This window comes from Lutjanus erythropterus, chromosome 13 (genome assembly GCF_056507025.1).
Source record: "Lutjanus erythropterus isolate fLutEry1 chromosome 13, fLutEry1.hap2, whole genome shotgun sequence".
NCBI lineage: Eukaryota > Metazoa > Chordata > Actinopteri > Lutjaniformes > Lutjanidae > Lutjanus > Lutjanus erythropterus.
In genome coordinates, this window is record NC_139329.1 from 8,296,944 (window position 1) to 8,324,771 (window position 27,828).

The 27,828-nt window shown below is 39.7% G+C and overlaps 1 protein-coding gene across 1 annotated transcript in view; it reads right to left on the reverse strand.

Moving 5' to 3' along the window:
* LOC146316127 (polypeptide N-acetylgalactosaminyltransferase 18-like) overlaps window positions 1-27,828 on the reverse strand; it is a 202,660-nt gene that overhangs the window by 59,572 nt on the left and 115,260 nt on the right. Inside the window, exons 4-5 of the mRNA XM_084734930.1 lie at window positions 23,372-23,558; window positions 4,624-4,821 (exon numbers count right to left, since the gene is read on the reverse strand). Coding sequence (XP_084591056.1) covers window positions 4,624-4,821; window positions 23,372-23,558 — 385 coding nt within the window. The remainder of the gene's footprint in view (window positions 1-4,623; window positions 4,822-23,371; window positions 23,559-27,828) is intronic.

The window sequence follows — 27,828 nt, forward strand, 5'->3', positions numbered from 1 at the left end:
TTGGGTCTCAAAATCCAGCAGCCATGCTGCAGTTCAGAAATCATGAACAACAGTCTAACTCTAGAGACCATATTACATAGTTGTCAGTGTTTCACATCTTTTCAGCAGCTATGCTGTAAAATAAATAATGTTTTTAGGAGAAAAAGTACCTTTGTCCTCACAGACTTTAGTATATCAAGTATCAGAGAATAAGTGTATTTTATACTGTTCATTTGCAACAATATCACTTTTATAGCAAACTATATTGAGTAGATGAGATGAAAAGCTATGAAGCCAGCAAACTACATCAAGAGTCATCAAATGAACACACATTCTTTGCTTCAAAAGAGATGTCACGAACAAAAAAGAACAGTGCACTTAGTAGAGCGCAGATCCTTACCAGGGCACAAATGGTGAAGCACCTCCTGCAATCCCACCACAACTGTCAGGTGCAACCAGCAGAGATTTGCAGAGTTCCACTGTTACGTGCCACAGTGTGTGTGTATTGTTGTACTAGAAGATAGGTGGGTGAAGTTTTGGTTGAGCAGGATCTGGGGAGGTTTGTTGTTGTGAGGCTAGTCTTGTTTCTGTTGTATGTACATGACAACGTGCTACACTTCCCATGTGCTAGTTGTGCTTTGTACTGTGGGTTGTGGTTAAAAGCCTGGAGAGTGCAGCCAGTCAGGGCCAGTGGACCATTCGGCAGACTGAGGTCTGCAAGTCTGCAGTCTAGTCCTGCAGTGGCAGGCTAGACTACTCGTGGCAGTTGTGTGACAAGTGCTTTGCTAGTGCTCTCAGCTAGTAAAGTCACATGTCTTTGTGTACCAAGTGCCTTGTCAACCTCCACAGTTAGCAAGGGCACTCGTTTGGGCACCCCCATGTGCTTTGCTAGCTCCGCCAGCGGTGTCTTCCGTGTCTATGTGTTTTTGTTAGCCACTCCAGCTAGCAAGGACACTCGCTGTCTTTTGTGTGTGTATTGTTACTGTTTAATTTAGTAAATTAAGTTAATCATTTTGTTTTACTTCATTTGCTGACTTAATTTGACACTTAATTTGGTAATAAAAGAACCTTTGTTTACACCTTTGTCTCAGTTCTCCCTTCTTCTTTTGCCACCCAGGTACATTTATTTATTGTTACACCCCTCATCCCCTTGCCCAACTTGGGGGTTGTAACATCCACCAACATTAACATGACCCTGACATATGTTGTTGAAACAAGATTTCAAACTGAAGCAGTTGTTGATCACCCCTAGTGGCCAGTTAAGAGGAGTGAGATGTCAGCTGTTAATGGTCGTACAAAACAGAGCAGTCACTAAATTGAATTATTGCCCTGCAGTTGTCCCTACCAACTAGTCAAGTTACAGGTTACATCCATGTCTGTACAGACTCATATAATGTACATAGTGAAGACTTTGAAGGAATTTAATATGGAACTTATCACTATATTGACCTGTAACTTTAATATTTCTAAAAATCCAAAAAGCTATAAAGTGTATTTTTTTTGGCAAAATGGAAGAAATCACTATACTTATATGTATAATTCAGTGGGAAACATGCTGTCTTCACTTAGATAATATTTTTACTGATAGAGAGATGAACATTATGTCATAGTGAAGTTGACTTTTGACCCTAACACAAACACTGGCTCTAGAGAGACTTTCACATTTTTCACGGCCATCTGCTCGATGCGTGGAAGGGGAGTGTGAGACAAGTGGAATTCAGTTGGTTGCAGACACTGACATAAAAGAGATGGACAACATGACAGAGCCCCAAAACTGAAGCCAAAATATCTCAATCATCTCCTGTTGGCTGGCTGTAGTATAGGTCATAAATCCAGCCCAATTTGTTTTCTCATTAGTCATTTGATGCTATGAAAAGTCATGTGAGGATTGACAGCTGAACCCTGCTCTTGACTGAGTCGGCTGGGTGTACGGGCGGGACCTCGATACTGCTGCTCCAACCCTGATCACTACTGTGCAGGCTCCCTTTGCTGCATATCATTCCTCTTTCAACAAATCACAAGTCACAACTGGGGTTAGCGGACCTGGAGAGATTTAAATGTGTGAAGCTCCATTTGGACTGAATTTATGTCTCTAGGGGTGGTGGGTGATTTAGAATCACCTGCGCTGGTCCTCCTCCTGTAATTTAAATCCCATTCAGAGAGATGTAATTTGGATCTCTCAGGGAAGATCTGCTTGTCCTTCTACATTTTTTGCAAACTGACACCATTAAAGATTTGCTGAATCAGCTATTAGCACTTCATGTTTGCAGTATACCCAAGGATGTACAGCTTTGATACTGTGATGATTCTGAGGCAAGTTCTAACACTTATTTTTTCTAACATCTCTATAAGACTTCTAAGCAGAGTGATATTTGGAATGAGTTATATAACTCCAAGGACTATGACCCCAAATTCACCTCACACAGTATCTTTGCTTTACCGTACAGATCCTGGGGAGGCTTTTGGCTTTGTGCTGTTAAATTTCCACATCTATTACAGGTTTTCATGCATACAGCGAATGAAAAACTCTTATATATTATAATATTGTTGTGGGATATTAGCTACAGCAAGCTATGAGCAGATCACCTCCAAGTTCCACTTGACTCCTGGCACACATCGGACTACACATGACAGCTTCAGTCTTTGCCAGGAGACCAGAGTACTTCTATGTTATAATATTACCAGGTTGTTTGTTTGCAACTATTTTCAGAAACAAGTTTCATGTAAAAACAATGTTCAGGTAATCGTAAAATAATAAAGGTATTTAACGGTAAATTTAATATTTTTCAACCTGGACCCCTTTTCCCACAATTTTGTGTCTAAGTGACTAATTGGGACGACAATTTGAAATTGGTCCAGTATTTGTGTGACCGCTGCAACTGCCTGCAAAGTCATCCAAAAATGTCTTGGTTCATCTTTCCACTGTTCCAACAATGATTAACTGTGGTAAACCCTAAAAGACCAAATCTAAAGCTACACCCCAGCAAACATTGGTCGGATGATGAAATACAGAACATATATGTATACGAAAGATGGCAGAAATACAGTCAGTACAGGAAAAGGAAGCGCAGGGCAGTGGAGCAGACCTTGAAAACGTCACCCAGCCAGACCAGCGAGCCGCCACCGGCCCCCTTTGATTGCACACCAGCCCACACCCGCCTCCTCACACGCCCCATGACAAATTACAATATATCCCCTGGGAATGAGCCATGATTTGGTTAATGCAGTTGCATCTAATACAAGTTTGGCTGGAGCTAACATAACTGCAGCTAAAAAGCTAACATTCATTAGCCAGACATGCTCCCATTTGCAGTTTAATCCATTCCCCACATGTGCTCTTGTGTTTTATGTTTTTGAAAGAAGATAAAAAAGACGCCACCCTCCAGACTCATGAGACACAGAGTATCACTTGTCTTAGAGGTCCACTCTACTTGGAGAGAAATGCAAAGCTTGAAAGGCCTGCGGCTCCCTGGGTATGGTTGCTACTCAGTGACTGGGTAGTTTGCAGAAGGGGCTTAGCGAAGGGTCAATACTGGACCAATTATGAAAAATTGTTGTCCCTATCAGTTACTTAGACACAAAGACATTGGAAAATAGGGTCAGAGTTGAAAAATGCCAATGTTAACCTTTAAAAATAGATTTTGACACAAGCCCCTCTGGTCAGATAATAACCAATAATGCAGGACTTAGTTGATGATAGACTCGTGGTGTATATTTCCTATGAATCTATCTTAGTTTTTTTTTACTTAATTAACCAGGAAAAGTAAAATGAAATGCATGGATACACATATTTACTTCAAAAATTCATAACTGCTTAGAAAAAGCTGCCTTAAAAGTGATTAAACAATGACAGTACCTGGTCCTTGTGAGCAAAGCCAGTGACAAATTACACCTGAGAAAAAGTACTTAAGATAAAGAAATAAACAATAGGGGAAATTCATCTTCCTCCATTACAATATTGAGCACAATATGTCCTCTTGTCTTTGTCCAAATCTATAAACGCTGCATCATTGATTTGCTTGCAACGAACCACAACTTATTATCCTCTTGCAGATATTGGTGAGTGGGCAATTTTGTTCTCATTGCCGGGCCGTTTTTCTGTTGTGGCCTCTGCAGTGTGTCTTTATCTGTCATATCGGCAGTGCTTTCCTGGCCAGTGCTTTTTAAAAGCTGGATCATTATATCAATTTCAGAGTATGTACAATGACTACGCACGCTGTAGGCTGCCTCAAATGTGCTGTGATAGTGGTGATGAAAATTACCTGCTTTTTTCAAAAAATCTGTGCCCACTGCTTCTGATGAGACTCCAGGTTTTATGTGTTACATTTAATGTGCTTTGGGTTGTGCTGGATCCCTCAGGTTTTACATGGGTTAGATAGTGGCTACATACGTAATAATTCTTCATGGGGATTAGTGTTTAAGAAATTATAATGTAAAAATAATGAGCTTAGTACCTGATCTTATCAAATCTACTGCAATGTGCTTTGAGTCAACTTATTAAAAATTAATACTGCTCTGGTAGATTATTTGGGGGTGTCTCGCTTCTTTAATGATTAACACGCTTCTCCCTTTTTCAAAGATTTTAGAAATCCTTGTCCTCTTGTTGAGCCAAAAACAAAAGCTTTGAGCTCTTCGGTTGTTTACCTGATAGGGGCTGTGTGGTTGCGCTGGGTCCACCAGGACTTCGGTGGGTTGAGGTATCGACACCACAGCTCCCAGTCAAAGCCCTGGGCAGACAGCGGGTACTCCTCGATCTCAAACGTGTCGTATTTGATGTTGTCAAAGGAGGGAGACACCACCCGGGTCCGGTCCTCCTTTATGCGCTGCAGAATAGGTTCTGCCCTGTGGGACGACAGAGCACAGGGGGAACAATAGGAGACAACACATTAATGTGAAAGTCAATGTTGGTTCCCAGCTCTGCAATGCTTTACAAAAAAAAAAAAAAACTATGATAAGTAATAATTTGTGCAAAATTGTTTACATGTACACTGACACAAATTAAATGTATTTAATGTATTTCCCAGACATATCAACTTGATACACTGATAATCCAATAAAAATGACTAAAGCCCCTGAAAACTTGGCTTGAAATAAGTAATACTCTATTACTTTAATATTTATGAAAATATTAGCAAAAGCGTGAATTCTGCCGCGACCAGCTGTTGCAGTATACTAGGGATGATACCATCTGAATTTTTGTCAGTATTACTGAGTACCAACTCGCATTAAATCAACCAGCGCCAAATTTCAATACCTAGGAGAGCGTCTAGGTGAGAGTATCTCAGAGTACAGAGAAAAAGGGAAAGAGAGAGAGCGACATTAGACTGAGCAGCAGCTCAGAAAAGAAGTAAGAAAAAGTAGTTGTGGTAGATTCTAAAGTAGTTCAAGTAGAGCTTTGGGCACCAAAAGCCAAGTCAAATTTAGTGCCATCATACTGGAGAGAAAGTAGACATCTACTGCTGATATCTCCAAAACTCTGCAACTCACACCAAAACTATCTAGATTGATGTGTTGTGTATTTTTGATTCTGGGGTGAACTGTACCTTTAAATAGAGTTTTAAGGTGTCTGTGCTTTACTTGCTTTCTACATTTCTATTTTGTACATTTTCTAAATGGGCTCATTACTTTAGTTTTAATGCATTTGAAGGGATTTTGTTCCGCCTTCCTGACATCAAGGCCAATTTTGATCTCAACCTAAATGAACAGTAACACATGGCAGACATGATTCCTTGGTTTATCTATCAGTGCATATCATGGATAACAGATGTAACTAGAGTCAGTAGAGTGCACATCTACACCAGCCAACAGAATATTGGAATGTAACCCCCTTTAAAATCACCAACATTTTGATTAGTAATTTACCACTCCTGAAGAGATGTGAGGAGTCAGCAGTCTGTAAAAGTTACACATACGTTTTATGTAGATTTTTCAAGGTTTTTCAAAAATTATGAATTTCCACAGTCATGAGATGTCCTTAAATATGCACAAAAACTGTTAGGCAGAATGGTGCAGTAGTTAGAGGGATTAGACAAGCTATATGTCTCTTACACATTCACACACACACACAACACCCAGCAGAGATAAATATTTACAGTGCAATGTACAATGACCAAAATAAGACTATAATTCTCCTTTTGTCTCTTATATTTATCATGAATCTTATTGTTGGTCTGTGTCCACTGGATGTGTGAGTTGGCAACTGTTTGCTTTATAAGCCGGAGATATGGTGGAGACTGTGCATCTGCCTGCTTTGATGGTTTTAATTTGGGCCAGAGAAAAAAAAAAAAAAAACTTTTACTCTTTTTACTAAGAATTTTCTCTCATCAAAACTAAGACAACAAGGCAAGAAAGTATTGAATACAACAAGAAAAAGGCAACAAAACATGTACAACAAGCAAGATCAGCTGAAAGAAGGTAGAAAAAGGGAGGGAATGAAATAAAGTGTGAGCGATTGTCAGGCCATACTGGAAGCCGGTGAGTGAGTCTGCACTCCCAACTGGATTAAGAAGGTCAATCCACCAGTGAAGAGTCAGGATGGAGCTGAATCAAGGTCTGAAGAAGTGCTGGCTAGGGCTCCTCAGGGAAGGCACACCAGAATTACAGAGGCTAGCTGGCTTGGAAAGTCCTGGAGAGATCACAGTGCACCTACTTAGCCTTGTAAGCCATTCCCAGGGTTTTGCATTTAATTCGAGAGAAAGTACAGGAAATGGTTAGAATTCACTGCTGATGAGTGCGAGGTTGGCTGAAGCACAGCGAGTTGAGAGGGCCAACAGAGAGCCCCTCTCTCGCCAAATAGGGGATGACTAGAGCCAGGACTACAAACTAGACACAGCCCTTGATCAGGTAATATTGGATTCGGTGGATGTTGAAGGCAAAGCTGCAGGGCTGTGATGATGGCCTTGCACGTATGACGGCTCTTAAGATCTCAGACGCTTGTCGGCAGCTTGGTCAGTAATCACAGGGGTGCTGTTGATACAGAGGTGTTGCTGGAGGCGGAGGGGGCAGTGGAGAGGAGCACTTCATATCAAAGAGGTTGAGCAGGTGGTTTGACGTTCAACCACAGATAACAGCTATATGCAAGAAGATATGCTGTTTGTTTGAACTTTGATGTCTGGTTGACATCTCCTCCTTCACTGGAGGAGAGCGAAAAATGTTTCTATGGCAAACTTTGCACATATACAGGTCAGTATACTTATTTTCTAGACATAAACAAAAAAAAGACATATTTATGAGCGGAGGTCTTTAATCATTGAACCTTTTAAATGTTAGCCGGATTAGTCAGCTAAGTGAAAGCGTCTTAAACCTGCATTCTCTCTAATGGCCAACAGGGGGTGACTCCACTGGTTGCAAAAAGAAGTAGACTGTATCTACTCTTATGTCAAAATGAGGCTTCTTCTCATTTGATTTAATTGCTACTTTCAAGTCTTCTTCTATACAGAATGATGTTCATTTTGTAAATTATTGTCCCATTATGCATAAAATAGCTGATAAAGCAGGGTATGCTTTAGGGCGGGGCTATGATGTGATTGACAAGTCCTTCTCAGCGAGTCCATCCAGTGCAACACACAGGGATAAAAAAAAAAAACTCAGTTCAAAATGCCAAATGAAGTAGTGCTGATCAAATACAGATCAAGGTTCAGTTACTGTATTACCTATTTCTTGCTAAACTGTTTCTAGAAACATGTTTTAGTGGACTGTTTAGCTGTAATATCAGAAAGATTGCAGCAGACGGCTGCTATTGTATGTTCCATTTCCAACAGCGCCTCCTGAAACTGAAATCAAACTTTTCAGATGAGAAAGTATTGACCAAGTATGGATCATAATTTTGTTGCTACATTGCCCATTTCTTGCCTAAAGTGTTTTCAGAAACATATTTCAGTGACTGTTTGGCTGTAACACAAGAGGCTTTGAAGCCAGGAAAGATGCCGTCGTTTCCTGCCGAATGGACGAGCCAAAACAAAGTACTGCCCAAGTTGCAGTGCGTCACCCACCAGCTTCATGCACTCATCAGTGCTGTGCATCCTCTGATTGCATAAAAAGATGACAACTCCCGTAACGCCTAACTTGAGGCTTCCAAACGGTAGTCCACAAGGCAATGGGTGGTGGTTCATACTCGCTAGCCAAATGAAGATGGACCGCATGGCCAACACACCAACTCTCAACAGATTACAATTCTGATGTTGCCAAATTCTGGTTAGCGAATGGAAGAACAGAATGTGGCATAATTTAGTTATTTGGTTATTCAAGTAGAATAACCCAAACTCTCCAAATTTTGGCTGAAAATATTGGGTACATGTGGAGTCCTATTACTCTTGGAAAAAACATGGCCTATAAAGCAAGACAAACATTCAGGATTGAACAAAAGCACTGTGAAAGAAATGTGCACACCAATCAAAATGCCAATGTAATCCTCAGGGTTGTCTTTTATAGGCCAGATATAAAAACCTGACAAAATGAAACCTCTTTGCTGTCTAATGAAAAATAAAAATCCCACATCTGGTTAATGAAAATGAAAAGAGAATTTACATCATTGCTGAAGAAAACAGCTATTCGTCTGGTTAAAAATGACATTATTGATCCAGAGGAGGCATGTTGGCTGTCTGGGGAGAGAAAAATAAAATCTTTACATTCTTCGTCTTGTGGGAAAAACAGCCAAAGGCTGCCGTTTAAATGCAAGCTACCCTTGACTGTCCTACGAGAGAGAAAAAACGAGCGAGGCAGTGTACCTCACAATCATTCATGTTTTATCAGTTTGGCCCCACAGAGATAATAGCATCACAAAATCCCGACATCAGAGAGGGGGAGGGACTCTTTCATCCTGTGCACTGATTGTTCGTTAAGAGGTGAACCTCGCCTCTGGCTTACTTTGCACAGTTTTATATACACACATACATCAACACTGAATTACATGCAGCAAATACATACAGTGAGACCACCCAGAAAGCCCTGAAATTTTGTTAATGGAGGAAAAATTATAACTGGGTAGAAACCCAATTAGTGTGACCTCCACATCAAAGCAATCTCCACTAGTCAAGGTAAAGTTTAAAGAGTTCACACAGGGAGACTTTCTGCCAACCTGAAATCACTTTTCTCACAGCTGAACGCTTAAATGTGGGAGATCTTAGAGGAAGTGTAATCTCTGACTGTCACAGTGTTGGTGTCCCTAAAACTAAAAAAGTGGACATTTATCAAAGTCACTCCTATTCGAGGTATCCTGGTGAGGATGTGTTATCAGTCAGTTACCTTTGTTGTTACACCTTCACTATCAAAAAAAGGCCACATGACACAAAAAAGAACCTGAAACTGAAACTGCTGCAGTGAAATAAATAAAATAAACCTTGCATTTTTTCACTAGTTTGACTAAATGTGTCAGACATTTTCATCCTAATGCAGGTAAGTGAAAAATCATTAGACTGTTAACAACAGATTCATTTTCAAAACCTGGTTGACTGATGAAAATTTCATGTGAAAAAAGCAAAGATTTATTACTTTAGAAACTTAAGTAGGAACTTAAGTATAAGGCTGTCTAATGTCTAATAATGCTGACTGCTGTAAATTATTTGATTAATGGTTTAATAATGGACATAATGATTACTGACAGTGGCTGATTGGGCTAATTATCAGCTAATTATACTCTAATGTTTCTAATGGCGGTGTACAGTAAATGGTTACCCTTTGTGTGTGTTTATCTGTCACTCACTGCTGAAAGCACAGATCACAATGAAAAACTATATAAGCAGCCTTATTGATTATGATTGAAGGCTCTATATTACATGAAATAGCACTTTCAGATGTTAACCTAATTAAAGTCCTTGTACAAGAAAAAAAGAGTTTTTCTTCTAAACACATCATTATTATCACGTCATTATACCTTTTTGCCCCCTCACTTCTGAAATGAATCCCTTAAAACATTTATTAGTTCAGCTTTAATCATCATGTGACTTCTCAGATTTACTTTGCCTTGCATGCTGGTATTCTCCACTTGCACAATGTAGTTTATAGTCACCAGAGTGCTTTTTCATCCCCAAGTTGTTAAAATACTTAATTTTTTACAGTTCGATTCGTACATATTTTTTAACATTTTATCATTCACTTTCTATATAGTGTGTATTAGAGTTAAATTATTATTTTTGATCATTTTGATTATCACATAGGTGTTTTTAAATTGTGAGGTTAGCCAGTTAGCTAGCCTAGCTGGCTGTTTAACATGATGAAAACCACGGTGAAGTTTATGAATAGGGCAGTCGGCTCCACTGAGGCCCTTTTTTACACAGAAATCCAGAGGGCTCACCTTTAAGCTGGCTTTGTGTTTTATAGACCAAGCAGTGCCGTGTCCGTGTCCGTGTCCGCTTAGCGCACGCAGCACAGTGTCAGTGCTGTAAAAAGTGTCCGCTGGTCTCCCTCCCTTTCCCAGCTCAAAACAGCTGACAAATAGGTGGAATAAGTTCAGAATTTAACACAAACAGCATGTTCACTTTCATAGTATGATGCATTTTGGTCAGCTAAACAAACTCTACAAACAAGACAAACAGTGAACTATTAACAAATCGATCTGTAAAAAGCGAAGCATTTTAATAACTTGTGGATGAAAAAACACTCTTGTGGTGATAAATGTATACTGAAGATTTGACAGCGGAAGCTAAGTCGTAGGTGGTCCATAAAGCAAATATACATCACACTACATCATGCAAGCGGTGAACTGGATAATCTTAAAAATGCCAGATTTATTTTTGAAAAAAGGTGATTGTGTTACTACAATCTGAAGTATTGTTTGCTTCTGCTTCCATTGCTGGCAAAATTGAGTAGGAAATCTTAATGAGAGATGAGAATAAAGTTTTTTAGGTAACTTTTTAAGAGCACTCAGTAAATTCTTCCTGCAGATCCCTACACTCTGACATGTATATCTAATCATGTAATTATGTTATTCTAGGCGTTCTCCATGTACATGGAGATGACTAGCACAGCATGTATACGGTAGATAGTGATGATTGAGAATTATTGTGATTACAGTGAGAGAATCTCTGAAACACAAGACACCCTATAATTACTTGTTTTTGACTCAAAATAGGCAACATTGCAGATAATTGCAATGTATGGCAGAGACAATTATGTAGATCGAGGAGTCAGCCCTTTGTTGGTAATTATGCAGTAATTTCTCAATTTCTATGAAAAAAAAAAAAAAATGTGTGTGGGCGAGTTCCAGAGCACAGGAAGGCGCATGAAGGGAGGAGGATTAAGAGGAAAGTGTTAGTGGGAGAAGACAAAGGAAAGGGAGAGAAGAAAGCAACAACAAGAAGAAAGAAAGGAAAAGAAGGAACTGCGAGGCATGTACACAATTTGTTGATTACTACGTGTGAAATCAGATGTGTTACAGAGAGCGCTAATAACACTGGCACAAACACAACATCAACTTATCACAGCAATGTAGCACCAGACCAAGACCAATAAATGTTGCAAATGTGTGTGTGCTTAAAAAGGAGAGGGGGGGGAGTAGACAAAAAAAAAAAGTGTTTATCTCCAGCTGAGCTCTTTTGTATCTCTGCCAAAAATGATTTCATTAGTCATAGACCAATACTCCTTCTGTGGCAATATGTGGGAGGTTTGTGTGGGTTCAGTTTGTGTGTGTGTGTGTGTGTGTGTGTGTGTGTGTGTGTGTGTGTGTGTGTGTGTGAGAAAGAGAGAGGGGAGGGCGTATAGGGTTGGAGTGGGTGGAGGAGTGGAGAACCTTGTAAGTGTCTCTTGTCCTATCTGGACAGCAGCAATAAATGTTATTCTGGATACAATTCACACATTATAATGAAGTACGTGTGTGTGTGTGTATGTGTGTGACTGTGCAGATATGTATTACAGATGTTGTGGGGACATAAATCTGTTTACACATTCACGTTGTGGGGACCTGCCTTCCTTATGGGGACAAAACGGAAGTCCCCATAATGTAAATCATTAAACTTTAGGGTGACGATTTAGGTTAGGGTTAGGATGCATGCTGCTGGCGTAAGTCTGCCATTGGTCGCTTGCTCAACAAATCTCCGAGCTGCAACCTACACGCTGAAAATGGCGAATTAGCGCCTAGGATGCTGATGGTAGACTAATGGTATGAATGAATGGCTTAGCTCCACCCAAGATGTTTGCGATTAGTTTAAAGGAATGCAAACAAGGCAGGGTGTTTTTTCCCTTATAGCAGAATGTGTATGTAAAGCCAGACCTTTCTACAGCATTGAGAGCTGTGAAGAGAGGTCTGGCTATGCAAGACTAGGGTTACGGTGAGGTTAGGTTTAGGTTAAAGCCACTGAAAACGAGACTGGAAATACTAAAAACCCATATATGATTTCAAAGTTTAGTGTCTCATTAAGCACAAAGAAAACTAACTGTGCCATTTAGATCATTTTTCAGGAGTGTGTGGGCGTGTCATCTCACATCTGATTGACAGCTGCCTCAGAGTTAGGGTTAGGGTATGAGTTAGGCAAGTAGCTGTTTTGAGTAGGATGAATGTAAGTCGTGGAGACTGTGAAAGCAAGCAGCACACCAAAAAACATGTTACCTGCCTCTGCACTTGTGTACCTTTCTGTGTGTGTGATATTTTTCAAGCTGTCAGAATGATTAACAGGAACACGGTGCGGTGCGTTGTGTCCAAGTGCGCTCAAGAGGGGACTGTGAAGTGATGAAGTGTTGGCGGCTCAAAGAGACTGTCATTCACCTTGTGTTCAAACGAAAGCAGCACTTGATTTCTGTCAGGAAAGTTGAAAGTTACGATAATGTGTTCTGACCCTCGGCAGCCTCATCACTGCAATAGATTAAACATGACCAGCTATTCTAATGAGGGCAGTAATTAAATACTGCTCCCATTATTTATACAACTTAGTAGTACTGTTCCCTTTCTTGTTTCCTTTTGTCCTTGTTCCTTGATTTCTTGTTTCTTTTGTTGTTTCCTTGGTTCCTTCCTCATTGCCTTCATTCTTTGATTCCTTCCTTGTTTCCTTCATTCTTTCCTTTCTTGCTTCCTTCCTTGTTTCCTTGGGTCTTTCCTTCCTTCTTTGGTTCATTCCTTCTTTCCTTCCTTGCTTCTCTGGCCATGGCCAGTCAAACCATACAGGGACGTGTTCACCCAAACTTCTAAAAAACATGACGTTGTCCTCCGCAATAAATTATTTCAACATAAATGATGTAATTGAGCAAATATATTTAATAAGACCCAATTCTAGTTTGAACTAACTGACACATTAACACAAACCTTTTGATGGTTTTGTTTATGTCCCCTCCAATCTATTCTGATCAGTGGTATGAAGTGGATATGTCACTTTCATCTGGCCGTGCCAGGACAGTCAATTTGTGTACAGCACGTCTGTGGCAAACACTTCATCACAGTTTAGTTAATGATGTTACTGGGTGAATGATGACTTTGCCTGTAGATCAAAGTCTTGGAGATGGAGTAATTGAAGTTTTTACTGTGAAAAAATATGGCCCTACCATAAAGAATGGAGTTTGGTTTGACAGTTTGTCCTCTTGAAAAACTGCTGGGAGCAGCGGGTATTTTAACATTAATAATTCATATACATTGAGCTGATCTACCTTCCAGTGCTGGAAATAGTACCGAAAATTTGTACTCAAGTACAAGTACTGTTAATTTGCTACAGTATTACTCAAGGAAAAGTACTGGTATAAGAAAAATAGTTCAGCAAAGGTACAAAGTATACTTCTTAAAAACTACTCAGAGAATGTTTTTTTTTTACAGTTCATATTTAATTCATTATCAGTAGCTGCTATTCAATCAAAAGTGTTTGTCTCTCCATCCTCAGTCTAAATTACTTCCAACTAGGGTTGTAAATGTACATTTTCCTGAACCAACAGTTGAAAATGCTAATATGTTAATTAATTTTAATATCATACAAAACACATACTTTTTAAAACTGTCTTTCTCATTTTCATAATATTTCTTATTTTAAGTTGAAATTCAACAAATGGCTCTGCTCGACAAAACAAAATCACATGAGGGACAATTACTGCCATTCACTATTGATTAATTAGCAATTATTACATTTTTTATCTGTTAAATTCTTAACGCAATTAATCAGTTAATAGTTAATCATCATTCCTACTCCCAACTCCTGTGCTGTTCCAGTCAGTGGTCACGGTCACCTTTTCAAACCCATGACTGCTGTTTTGGATGCCTTGTGATCTTTGGCGCCCCACTAGGGGAAGCCTGAACCCCAGTTTGGGAACCAATGATGTAATGGATATGCACAAGTATGAGTAAAAGCACAGACTCGAAAATATACTCATAAAAGTAGAAGTACACAAGAAACAACATTATTACAGTAGTCTGAGTATTTGAAATGAGTTGTTTCCACCCCTGCCACCTTCTAATAATGAACCTTGTAAAACAGCATAAAGTAATGTAAGAAGTTGTGACGACTTGTTGTAAAAGGTCACATAATACGCACAAACAGCAATAAGTGGCCCTTGGGAGATACCATGTGGGGACTGCAAGAACCGTCCCTAGCTGCTTGTGTTTTCTCCTTCATGTTTCTAATGCTGGCGGAGACTGTTAAGAGCGAAAACAACATTAAGGAAGTCAGACAAATACTCAGTAGTCCTCTCATTTTCAGTAACAAACATTTTTCCAAGAGATTACCCTGCAGACGTCCTGGCTCCCAGCAGTCGCTGCTCTGTATGAATAAATAAACTTAAACACATTGATTACAAGGCAAACAACTTAAATTGGTGTATTTCTTTAATTGACAGAAAAAAAACTGTCGACAACAACAACAACAACAACAACAAATCGACAAGGTAATGTAGCTGTCACTGACATAAACATCAGATGTGTCTCAGTGAGTGCAGGATTGATTATGAGTCACAGTGTGCTGTCCCTGTTGAAACACTCCCCAGCAGATTGGATTGTCCACTGTAATTTTGAACAGTAATTACTCTTCAGAGTCCAGTGAAAGAGTAAATAAATTCATCAAAAATGGGCCTGACTCAGAACTGTTCAACACAACATCAGCTTGATATTATTATTATGTTGCTGTGCAACGTCATTAAAAAAAAAACACACAACACACCGCAGTGTTATTGACATTTCATGTTATGGATTATTTTCAGTGACGATGATGGTGCCACAAACAAAATAAAAACCATTTAGAAAGTATGACGCTCCAAAGCCAGTATAAATCATTTACTCTAATAAGCTCCATTTGATAATTTTGTCTGAGCTTCACTTTCTGAACGTCTGAACGTCTGAACAAAAAAACAAAACAAAACACACACCTGAGCCCACTCCAAGGCGAAGTAGCTGAAATCCCACAGAACAGAATAACAGCAGATGTGACCTGGACGTACTGTACAAACCTGCGCCGTGAACTATTAAAGCACTCTGTTCTTATTTGCAATTCTTCGAACAGCATCTTTCAGCATCTTTCCCAACATGTGAGGATTTCACTACACTTTTATCAGATACTCTGTCTTCAGCCATCTCACCCTTTCTGCTTGTGGGAATACAACACAACATATGATAGACCTTTCGGGGGCCAATAAACAAACAATAATGTTATTTATCAGATAAAATGATGAGTCGGTTTCTCTTGCCGCATTACCAGGCAGGAATATTGCACTGAAGCCAGCAGGTTTTGACTCATGATGGCAAATTAAACACAGTGGTTTAGGACTGGCATGAGGTGGTACAATACAGCCAAATTCATCAGTCAATTCTTCATTGAATCAATTTGTTTTCATCGGGAATAGAAGGAACACCACTCCATCAGGGGCCACATTTGGCCTGCTGGGTGCATGTTGAGTGTCCCTGTCCTAACCCAACACCTAACTCCTAAACTTAAGCCTATAGTTAAAAACTATATACGCTGTTGTGTCTCTTCTAAAGTTGTTTTGTTCCAGAGGCTTGGTATGGAGGTGTATTTTCAGCAGCACATATACTACTGAAAGAGCATAAGAATATTATAGAAATATAGAAATTCTACAAGGACAAGTGTGGTTCTCTTTGATCGTCTTGCTCTTCCATGACATCACTACTACTACTTGTCACTTTGATCATGAAGGTGACACTACTCTACCAATATAGGCGACAATATAATATATAATTGAGTATTTACTGTACACAGTTTACAGAATTATGGATCTAAGATAGAAACAGACAGAAGAGTGAGACTGAGAGAAAAACTTCAGCACCACAGACAGCTCCATGGATTTATCACTACACAGCACAGTTAGACTACTGATGTTTCAGAGCCCCTGCATTCTCTCTGCTGTGGACAAGGGAGATGCTATTTGGTCTTTTTTGCTAACAAGGGGCATGGCATCCCCCCCCTCGCAACGCCTGCTGCATATTACGCAGCCAGAGGTGATCAAGTTACAGTTTTTTCTGATCTCATGTCCCGAGTCGTAGATTTTCTGACACAAGTGATGAGCAGTTGTTGGACCTGACGGTCACTAGTGCTCCTCAGTGCTGTATTCTGTCTCTGAGTTTATTTAATTTAGAAAAAAGACAAAATCCAGGGAGTCCTATGAGTTATGCAGAGAAAAAAAAATCTAAGGCAGTCTGTCTTCTGGTGAAATGGCACTATAAATAGATTTCATCTTCAAGCAAAGGCAAACAAACAGACCTGCGTGAATCGACTGTGTTTTCATCAGGATCTGACAAACCCATAATCAGTCTGAATTGAAATGCCAGTCATGGGTGGTATTCTAATTCAGTGAAAATCCATCAAATTCTGCAAAAGACAACAATTACCTATGCCTCAAAATATATGAAATCAACTTACCATCAATGGATTAATTTAATTTTCAACAAAAAAACAAGCAAAACTTTAAATAACAATATATAGAGAAAATAATAATAAAAATGAGCATAAATACAGAAAAAAACTCACAGTAAAGCAACGACTTACAGTGCTTTTACACCAAAAAGGGAATTTTCTGAAACTCAAACGTGAATAATGGACATTATATGATCACCTACATACATATAATTAAACTTATACTGGAATATATTGCATGACATATGTATGGCAAAACAGATATATTCAATGTCGCCAAGACTGAAGAATATTAGATAAACTCAAGTGAGTAAGAATAAATTACTGACTTAAAAAAGCATTTTAAATATCCATTCATCATCACATAATGTTTAAATAAGTGTCTGGTGAAGTTTGCACTACTGGGGATAATACCAACGTGAAAGACCAAAGGATTCTGGAGAAACGGTGAAAAGTCCACCTCATCGTTCAGTCCCTGAAGTTTAGTAGCATTTAGTTTAATGATACAAAATGTTTCTTGTTGGAGGAGTATTTTTAGTCTGTCACCAAGAGCGACAGCTTTCAAAGAAGAAGGGCTCCAGCTTGGTTGTAATGAACAGCAGTAGGGTAGTTTGGATTTATGTGCGAATGGCTGTTTCATGCTCCCCAAGTCTGTCTTTAAATCTCCTTTTTGTTCTACCCACATAGAATAATCCACAAGGGCATTAAAAGTGGTATACCAGGAAGAAAGTGTTGTAGTTGGTAAAATGGTATATTTTGTACGTCTTATTGGTGAACACATGTCTCTTTTAGAGATATTACAACAATGGTAACAATTACCACCATAGGCTGGTTAAGCCAGGGGGGGGGGGGGGGGTTGATGATAGATGACTATAAACCAACTTGTCCTGTAAAGTGAGGGCTCTTTTAGAGATGAAAGATAGAGGGAACATTGCAGAAAATTACTTTTTGGTCACAATCTTTGTTATTTACTTTATATACAAGGCTCCATTGTTAGTATTGCATTATAAAGCAACATCTCCTTGTGTATAGTAAAGTTGATCAGTCAATGAATTTTTTTTTAAATCTTCAAAATGGGTTTGTTTGTCAATTTCTCTCATTATATTTTTACTTATAAAAAATGTACAGTGATGCCAGCATCCTAACAGTCTATTACTGACACGTCAGTATTCCTGCTAGCTGCCACTTTTAGTTTGCACTTCTTGATAGGATTTCTTTGGCGTGTTAACACTAAATCTGCTTTTTTTGAGTGAGTATAGTGTTAATTATAACAGCCATTTTTCCAGAGGAACAGAGGTAATTCTGTCCTCATGAAAAAAAAAAAATCTGTGAAAATATTGTGATGCACCTGGGAACACTCTGCACACCACATTCAACCCACACCACCACCATTCCTGACATACAGTCATTAACTATTAGCACCGCAGACAGTATGCAAGACTCTAAGAGTAGTAGTGGTATGAGAAATACTGCACAAATAAGTTAGTTGTTTACACTGTTGATCAGTGTTTGGGGCCAATTTATGATCCCCACACACACATTCACACACCCTATTCAGTCATCCTCCACCTTTTCTGAAGCCTCACTGAGCTAATGTTAAACTAGCAGTTCAAACAAGTCCGCCTACATCCACCTTGGTAGTCAGAGAAGGTGGAAACTTGGGAGGGACAGCAGTCACTTTTATTGCTTTCAATTCTGGCCTGTGTAAAAGAAGCTTTGGCTCTCGCCAGTGTAACGTAAACGTGAAAACGAGAGTGCAACAATGGTTCATGGGTGACCGTCAAATGTTATATCTCGGCATCAAAACATCAGAAAATGCTAAAGCGTTTGGATATAGAGAGTGGGAGAGGCAGAGGAGCACTGGAGCAAAGATCTGTCAGTGTGAGGGATGTGTCAGCCGGCGTGCTGTACTCTGGGGGTGTGTGTGTGTGTGTCAGGGTTCAAATGCGCTTTTTCAATTTGTAAAGGGATCCTGTTTAAGCTAAAGGGGGGTGTTATTTTGCTGTTTAAGGTGCAATGTGAACCCACAGGAGCACAAGACTGTAAAATACAATAAAACTGAGGCTTAATTTTATTTTAAAGGGACAGTTCACCTCTTCAAAGTCAAAAATGCACACATTTCCTCGTTCGTGTAGTGCTGTTTATCCATCTAGATAGTTTTTGTGTGAGTTGGAGTGTTTTGGAAATATTGGCTGCAGAGATATCTGCCTTCTCTCCAATATAATAGGACTAAATGGCACTCGGCTTGTGGTGCTCAAGGCACAAACAAACCACATTTGAAAAATGCAACAACAAGGTCTCTTTCTAGAAATCGTGACCCAGTTGTTTTTTTCTGATCTCTTGTTGTGAGCAGTTTCATGTAGGAATTTCTTTCTTTCTCCAGTACTACATTTTTTCTGATAGAAAGGAAATAGTTCCTACATGAAACTGCTCACAACAAGGTCTGTGGATTATCTTGAGTAATTGGGTCATGATTTCCGGTTTTGAATTTTTCATAATGTATTTTTTGGTGCATTCAGCAGCACAAGTTGAGATCCATTATACTGGAGAGACGGCAGACATCTCTATGGCTGATAACTCGGAAAAAAACAATCTAGATGGATAGATAGCACTAAAGGTCAGGGGAAAAATATGTATTTTTAATTTTGGGGTGAACTGTCAATTTAAACATTAAAAAAGAAATGGATTCTATATTTTCGGAAACCTTGGAAGTGGTGTCCATATTTATTATCAAATGTTAAAAATCAAGATGTTGATATCACCTTTAAATGCTGTCAGAGTGTCTAGACCTCAGTTTAATGAAGATCCATTCACCCATGGATTCAGAGGGATTTTGTTAGGCTGGCTGTTACCCCACTGAGAGACAGTCAAATAGAACAACCACAGAACTGCAGCTTTAATTAGGCCTTACTGGACCACAATAACCTCAACTACTTAACAAAATATCTTAGCCACCCCTAGAGTCCTGCACCAGGTTGGGAACCCACTAGGTGATTTGCAATAATGTTTTGTAACAGGTAAAATATATTTTCATATAAATTCACAGGTACAGGTACAGGTAACAATCAAATAATTGTGGCCGGGCAGCAGGCGAGAACCATAATATAATACATGCAATGCAATAATATGTTTTTTCCCTGGTGAAATCAAAAATGAAAATGATTGCAGTATATTTTTAACATTAAAACTGTAATATCAAGCCTAATCAGCCAGTAGGACTTTATTGTGAAAGTTTGTGACACAATTTTGGATCCCACATCCTGCCAAACAATGGGACTATCACTATCACTGTGTGATCTGACATTGATAGAGGCTAGCTGCAGGCTAAAACTGATGATATAAAGGCAAAATTAGCCAGTGGAGGATACCAAATTGTGGACAAAATATTGTCAACGGCCAAGTCAGATGTTTGGGAGGATTATGCTGTGATCAGAGAATGTGATAATAACATTATGAGTGGCTTTGATGCTTGCAAAAAAGTTTCAAAAAGCATTAGCTTTTGGTAGCTGTAACCCAGGCTCACCGTCACTACGGAAACACAGCTGCAGGAGCATGAGTGCTGCGCCAAATGAGAACACAAATGAAAAGTGATTGTGTATGTGTGTTTAATCACGGGTGCAGGTTGGGTTGTGGGGCAAATATTCACAGTTCCGGGCGGGTGTGGATTTGACTGAGAGATAATTGAGGGTAACAGGTCGGATTTGGATCTTAGCTTTGCAGGTGCCAGAGGGGGCAAGTTTGCAAAACTGGATCTGTGCAGGACTCTGACCACCTTTACTTTTCTTTTATACACCAAGGAGTCTTGAATTAAATCACATTATTGCCAGCCTCTCGCATAATCAACTTATTCTGTGACCCAAAATATTAATAAATATGCCACAGCTGCCTCTGTGGCTCTTTGTAGCTGCAGGTTTGCACCTGTTTGAATTATAAATACACAAGAAAATGGGTTACAGCTACACCAGTTCTCAACAGTACTCAAAAAGCCTGGGAATATTGAATATAAATAGATAGTTTTGTGCCATTCACTGTTTAAATTCTTTACTGCTGCTGTGTCTGATAAACTGATGTGTCTTGAGGAAAAACAAATGCCCACACAGTGAAATGATACCTCTTTTCTGATTTAATCAGCAACCTTTCAATGAAAGTGGCTGCTGAACAAATGCTAACATTCAGCATCTCATTCTTTCCTCAGTGCTTCTCTCTTTTTCTTTGTTCCAGCGTTCACAGCAGGCTCTATCATGTAGCTGGTTACAGCTGCACACGACGCGGAGGAATTCATGTACAACACAATTGCAGCAGTGCGCAACATCCAATCCCTTCCTTGAGATGTGATATATTCTACCTATTTGCATAAATGACATTTTGGTGGCTGGTTTAACCCCGTCTGGACTGACTGGAGGAGATAGATTGAAACTCGAAAGAGAAAACCCAAACTGTAGAGATCCAGGGGTTCGTGTACAACATTTTAAAAACACAACAAAATCATCATATCTCAAATCACTCCAGCAGCAAAATCCACTTCTCTGCCAGTGTGTTATTTGTTGGGAACAAAGTGACATGTTCAATTTGTTCCCAACAGTTGATGCTTCTGCGTTAAATCGTGAGAGGAGGCAATAAAGCAACACAGAAGTGGTGAATTTAGGTATATTGTGAAGGAAGGATGGATAATTTAGAACAAACTGAACATACAGATCAATAGTGAAGACAGTGAATTATGTTACAGGAATTGTTGAGAAGTATGGGAAGTCTACAGGGGGTGTTTTATTGTTACTATTGTCAAACGGTTACATACACACACCTCTAAAGGCACATAATAACATAGCAACATAATACTACCAGCTGAAAACAACAACATAATAGATGAGACTAAGAGGAAACAAAAGAGCAGAAGAGGAAGATGGGGGATGTATATGTAGTATTCTTTTGAAGTGGGGGTTCTCATATTTTACAAGACTGTCAATTTAAGGAGCCAGCAAATGCTTCAGAGCCACACAGAAAAATCCATGACAATAACATCATTATGGAGTTTAACATTAAATTCCTTGAGCACCTAATTCCCCTGTTTGCAGATAGGGCGGATCATTTTATCTGCTCCCCGAGGCCAGACAGAGTAAGGGTTGATTCTTTTTTCCTCAGCCATAAAGCGTTGTTTCTGTGGTGGATTTTCCATCTCACTTCACATTAAACTGCCAAGTTTTACACTGAAACACAGCACCGGCATTGATGATTGATTCCCCTGACACCTGTGAGGTGCCACTCGTTGCCATGCAACCAGTAGCTTTCCACAAGATGTCGTTCCTAACCTGCCACATGTTTGTTAGGGGGGCGCAGCTTGACACAGCGGCCGAGTATTGCATTAAATTGAGTTGAAAGTTAAAATATTGTGCCGATGATTAAAATTAGGGTTGCCCCCTAACAGCTGAATGAACAGTTAGTCAGTGAGAGGTGACTTGTCCAGGGTGAACCCCGCCTCTGGCACAATGTCAGCTGGGACAGGCTCCGGTCCCCACCACGACCTGTCAAGGTTAAGCGGTTACGGACAATGGACAGACGGATGGAGCTTAGCCTTGCTGTTTGCCTTGGGGCACTGTTGCAACATGGACCTTTTTTCTTGCAGCACTGAAGTCACCAGTGCACTGCTGCTAACTGCCATTAGCCAGTTAGCTCAGTCAACAGTCCTATTAGTCTGGGACACTGATTTAACAGCTCTGACAGGACTCTGACTCTGGGGACGATGAAGATACAGCGGATTCTGGCAGGGACAGGAGGAATGAAGTGACTGAGAAGTGAGTTTGTAATGTAGCAAGTTAGTTTGTAAGTATACATCATCTGTTGTCTAAGATCATGAGCATTTGTTTTTGTGAAGTTGGAAATTATGCATTACTGTGTTTTGAACAAGGTTAGAGTGATAATACTGAGTTATACTTTGCTTTTTGTTCCGATGCATTAAGAATCATCACCGCTTTTGCTGTTATCATTTAACAGACGGCTCACTTTGTGCCCTCCAAAATATATTTCAATAATCAAACTAATATCATGAACATTTTTTGACTAGCTGATTAATGGCCTGAATTGACAACTACTGGTTGATGAGGAAAATCTTTAGACGGTGGCAGCCCGAATTATTACATAATGCATACATTTCATGTCATGTTCAGGGTCGCAAAAAATATTTCCGAGGGCCGCCACTGGCCTGTAGGCCACAGTTTGAGAAACCATGTTTTAAATGATAGGGCTGGCGATATTCTATATTTCTATTACTGTCCACTAATACCATTAAAAGACCAAATCAACATGTTATTCTCAATAATTTCTGACTGTGGTGACAACGTTATTAATAAGATGTATCAGGCTTTGGATAAACGCACTTTACTATAGTACAAAACATTCATTGTTGGTTTTGATCTTTTCATGAGATTTGTTAACAGTAAGAAAAATATAGAATCTGGTGACTCGACTTATCTTTCACATCAAGGTGTGAGACATCTAGATTTCTCCTCCTGTCATCAGGTGAACCTGAGCACGTAAATGAATACTTCTGGTTGTGTAACTGCTTGAAATGACTTTAACAGCAGATGTTGCTGTAGTAACAGCACGTAATATAAAGTGAAGCAGCTCACCACCCGGTGTTGAACTCCACGTGTGCATCAAACAGAGCGACGACTGGAGCAGAGGCCGCCCTCCATCCACTGACTCTGGACCTGATCAGTCCCTCCTGCTTGTCGTGGCGGACCACCTTGATGAAGCCTGGGCCGTGCTGAGCGTTGGTCTCCTCCACAAAACTCTGCAGGTGCTCTTTCAGCTCCACTGGACAGAGAGGGACACACACAAAAGTACACTTGGATGTTAAAGCAAGCTCACTGAAGCCTGTTGCAGCATTGATCTATCGACAAAGCTCCATGGAAAGTCCCACAGCTCCTGAAATAACACTAAGGAAACACACTCTGACTGAATATGTGGCACATATACTGATATTTAAAAGGAGTTAACACTTTTAGACTAAATTCTGTCGAAAACATACATTCAAAGTCACTGATTTCCTTCAGGCCTGGACATTCATTAAGGTATTATCCATATCTTGCAACAATGAAACACATTTACATTTCATTAAAACCTTGGCAAAGCCTGAAATATACAACAATTAAATGAACATAGGCCAATATTAAATGCTGACAAAAATGCTGAATTTACATAAATCCAAATGCTAGAAATGCTGGTGCAGGAGCAGCTGAGCAGCAGGGAGTGATGTAGCATCAGACTGCAGGAAGAGGTTGAACAAAGAGGTAAAGATCTGTGGAATCAGTAAGCAGATGTTTACAATGGATAGTCTGTGTAAGATTTTAACTTTAACCTTAATTTTTTCTTCCAAATTTGTATCCATAATCTTGCTGCACCCTGCCAATTTTACACATGATGCACATTTTACCTGTCATGGGGAATACTACTTTTTAGCAGGGGTGGGAGGGAAAAATGGCTTCTCATAAGTATTGTGATTCTATTTTGTAACAAATCATGAATCAGTGTTGTAAAAGCTGAATCTGTTTTTTTTATATATAAACCATGAGCGCTCAGTCCGTTAGCTCAATGCTAACACATAATGCAAATTCCAATTAACACCTGTGAGTGTGTCAGAATTACCATTAACAGTAATAATATCCCAACAAATGGGCCCATTTTTCTTCATATATGTAACATAAAATTTAATGTGTGCTCAGACTTTCAGGCACATATTTCCTCTGCTCTGTGGAAGCAACTGCAGACTCAGGGTGAGTGTGAGTGAAGCCTGGATTATACTCCCAAATGGACGTGAACACAGACACCACAGTAGTTTTGAAATGGAGGCAGCTGCCTGCAGGAAAAAAGCCCCTGGAAAAACCTTTTCAAAGTCTGAGAAAATAACCTTGATGATGTCATAGGAGTTGTCTCAGCTTCAGTAATACAAATTCTTAACACAAAACTGGCATCACAAATGCACTTGGCCAGTCATATGAAAGATGTGGGAGTGTGGAAGAACAAACAGCCAGTGAAAATTGAAATGGAGGATCAAGTGTTTTTGGAGCTTGACCAATAATAGAAGTCAGGATATCCTGGCCCGTGCAATAATTCTTTTTAAATGCATCTATTCTCAACTTTGTGAGAGTGCAATACAGCATCCAGTGATATTCTGGACAACAGTGTGCTTCCAACAGTTTTTGGGGAGCCTCTTACCTGTTTTAGAATGACACTAATGCACAAAGTTACATAGTTTCCCCCCTCTTTTTTTGTGGAAGAACTAGCTTATACAGAGCCAGAGCCTCAGCCTGATCCAACACCTTTGGGATGAATATGAACAGCAACTGTGAGCCAAGCCAAAAATCAGTGGATGGCCTCACTAAGGCTCTTGAAGATGAAAGGGAGCATACCCCTGCAGCCAGGTTTCAAAATCTGGTGAAAAGCCTGAAGCCAGAGGAGTAGACGCTACCACAGCGGTAGATGAACGCAGGTGCTTTTGGACCAAAGTGTTGTGTCTTGTTTAAATCCTGCCTGATCACTCCTGTTGGTTAGTAAAATGTTATCCTAACTTTCATGAATAATGGTACGCTACAAAGCCACGCAACTTAAAATCAAGGTTGAAAAAACTTTTTTTTTTTTTTTTTAAGTCAGACTTCTAAGACTGAAAACATTTAATTATTGAAGACAGGAGAAGCTGCCAAAAGCAAGCTGTGCAAGGCTGTGCAAGACATTTTATATTATAGGATATCTTGTCAGCACAAATTTACATAAAATTAATTAAAAACAACAGAAAAAAAGCAAAGATTAAAAGGATTAAAAGAGAAGGACAACAAAAAACCCGAAGAGTCTACAGCCATGTTAGCAGCTCTGTGAGGCTGTGCTTCCACACAGCTTTGCTTCAAGACATAAGTTAAAGTCTCAACCAAAGACATGAAACAATCAACTTACCAGTCAACTTACAGTATGTTCACACTACCAGTGACAAAGCATCAGGCTGAAAGTCATTTTCAGTGGAAGCCAGCAACATGAAGCCAGCTCTACTTTTTTCAGTGTTCCAGAGATGTAGTGATAAATCAACCATTCATTCATTCTGCTTATTCCCGAAGGGTCACGAGATGCTGCAGCCTATCCCAGCTGACATTAGGCGAGAGGCAGGGTTCACCCTAGACAAGTCGCCAGTTCATCGCAGGGCTGACACATAGACAGACAACCACTCACACTCACATTCACACCCACAGGCAATTTAGAGTCACCAATTAACCTAGCATGCATGTCTTTGGACTGTGGGAGGAAGCCGGAGAACCCGGAGAGAACCCACGCAGACACGAGGAGAACATGCAAACTCTGCACAGAAAGGCCCTGCCCCAGCCAGCTGGGGGATTCGAACTCAGGACTTTCTTGCTGTGCGGCACACATCAACCAATCATATGTTTTTGTTTTGCCACTTTTGCTTCTCATCTCCCAAAAATTCCTATGCCGTGTAAAAAACGGATGAAAGCTGGCCACGTTTGGCCAATGTTAACTTGCTAGCTACTTTGTGTGAGTCTGCACGGACAAGTTATTGTCAATGGTAACTGATGACATGAAGCCAGAAACTGATGCCTGACACTTGAGGTGTGATGCGTCTCCCCACAATTGCTGTGCTGTGTTAACAGTGGAAAACTAACTTATTCTTGCAATTCACCAGTTACCGGTTTTATATTTTATTTGTTCACTGACAAGTGTTCACTGACACCAAAAACTGGCCACTTGGTGACAATGTAGCGAGCAATGTCAGGCCGTTTTGTTGCCATGTCGCTGGTAATTGAACACAAGGTTGAACCAACACTGCCATTGATATAGCTCTGCTACTAGTGTGGCAATAAATAAAAAAAAATATTGGACACTAATGTTAGCTTTTGCTATTTTGTGCCGGTCCTTGCAACATTCTAAATGTCCACACTGATATTTTGGTGACTTACCCTGGTGAGTCCCAAATAAAAAAGGTTGGTTTTAGTCCACTTGGTACGATTCATTTTTTCGATCAACTACAAAATTTTGAAATAGATGAATATAAAAATATATAAAAATATATATAAAAATATATTTTCACATGCTAAACCACAGACAAATCCATCTCCTGATCATATCCATATCCTGAAATTTGTTCAGGAAGCAATCTTGTAATCTATGACTCATATATAGTCTATATTTATACAAATCAATACATATGCATGTCAGCGTGGGTATTTTCTCTGTTAGGTCTGCAGCTGTTCAAACTACGGTGCTAGTGTCCTACTCCACGTACTTTGTCAGTTCATTAAGTCCATTTTAAAGTGTGTGACAGTGATCCCACAGTAATAAGCCCCAAATTATTACAGTACAAGATGCCTCCTTTTTGTCCCGTCTCTACCTGTTAGTCATTCTAACGTTAATGTAACGGTTATTAGAACACATGTAAAGCGGAACGATACATGTGGTTAAAAGTCATAATGCTGTTGTGCTCTACATCAGCAGTCATTGAGGTACTTGGTCAGAACAAAATGATGCATAATGTGAAATTTATTTTTACTTTGCTGTAACAAGATGCATTGTTTTGGTTATTTTCTTTCTTTCCTTCCTTCCTAACTTACTTCCTTCCTTCTTTCATATGCCTGGCACACATTCAGGTAGACAGACACACACACAAAGACGGATTGACACACACACACACTTGAACAGACTGCCCACAGTGGAGCAGCGAACATCTTCATCTCTCGTTGTGATTTCTCTGTGTTGTAATCCTGCCCGCAGGCTACGGCTGTTGCCTTCCCCTCTCTATTCATTATTACCATCAGCCTGGATTCTCTAGTCTCTCTGTTTTCCTTTAATGAGCCACAGTTTGCTGCTGACCTGGAAGAAAGATGGGCTCATTTAAAACTGGAGTGGGGAGTATTTGAAGAGCACCTTATTGTGTTACACGTACATATGAGATTACCTCCAAACACAAAAAAAATCCAGTCATTAAATCAAACGCACCTTAGGTTACCCAATTAATTTCCAGACGTCCGGTCTATGCTGTGAAATATGTTTTTACTGAAATGTGGCTCGCTGTCTGAACAACAGG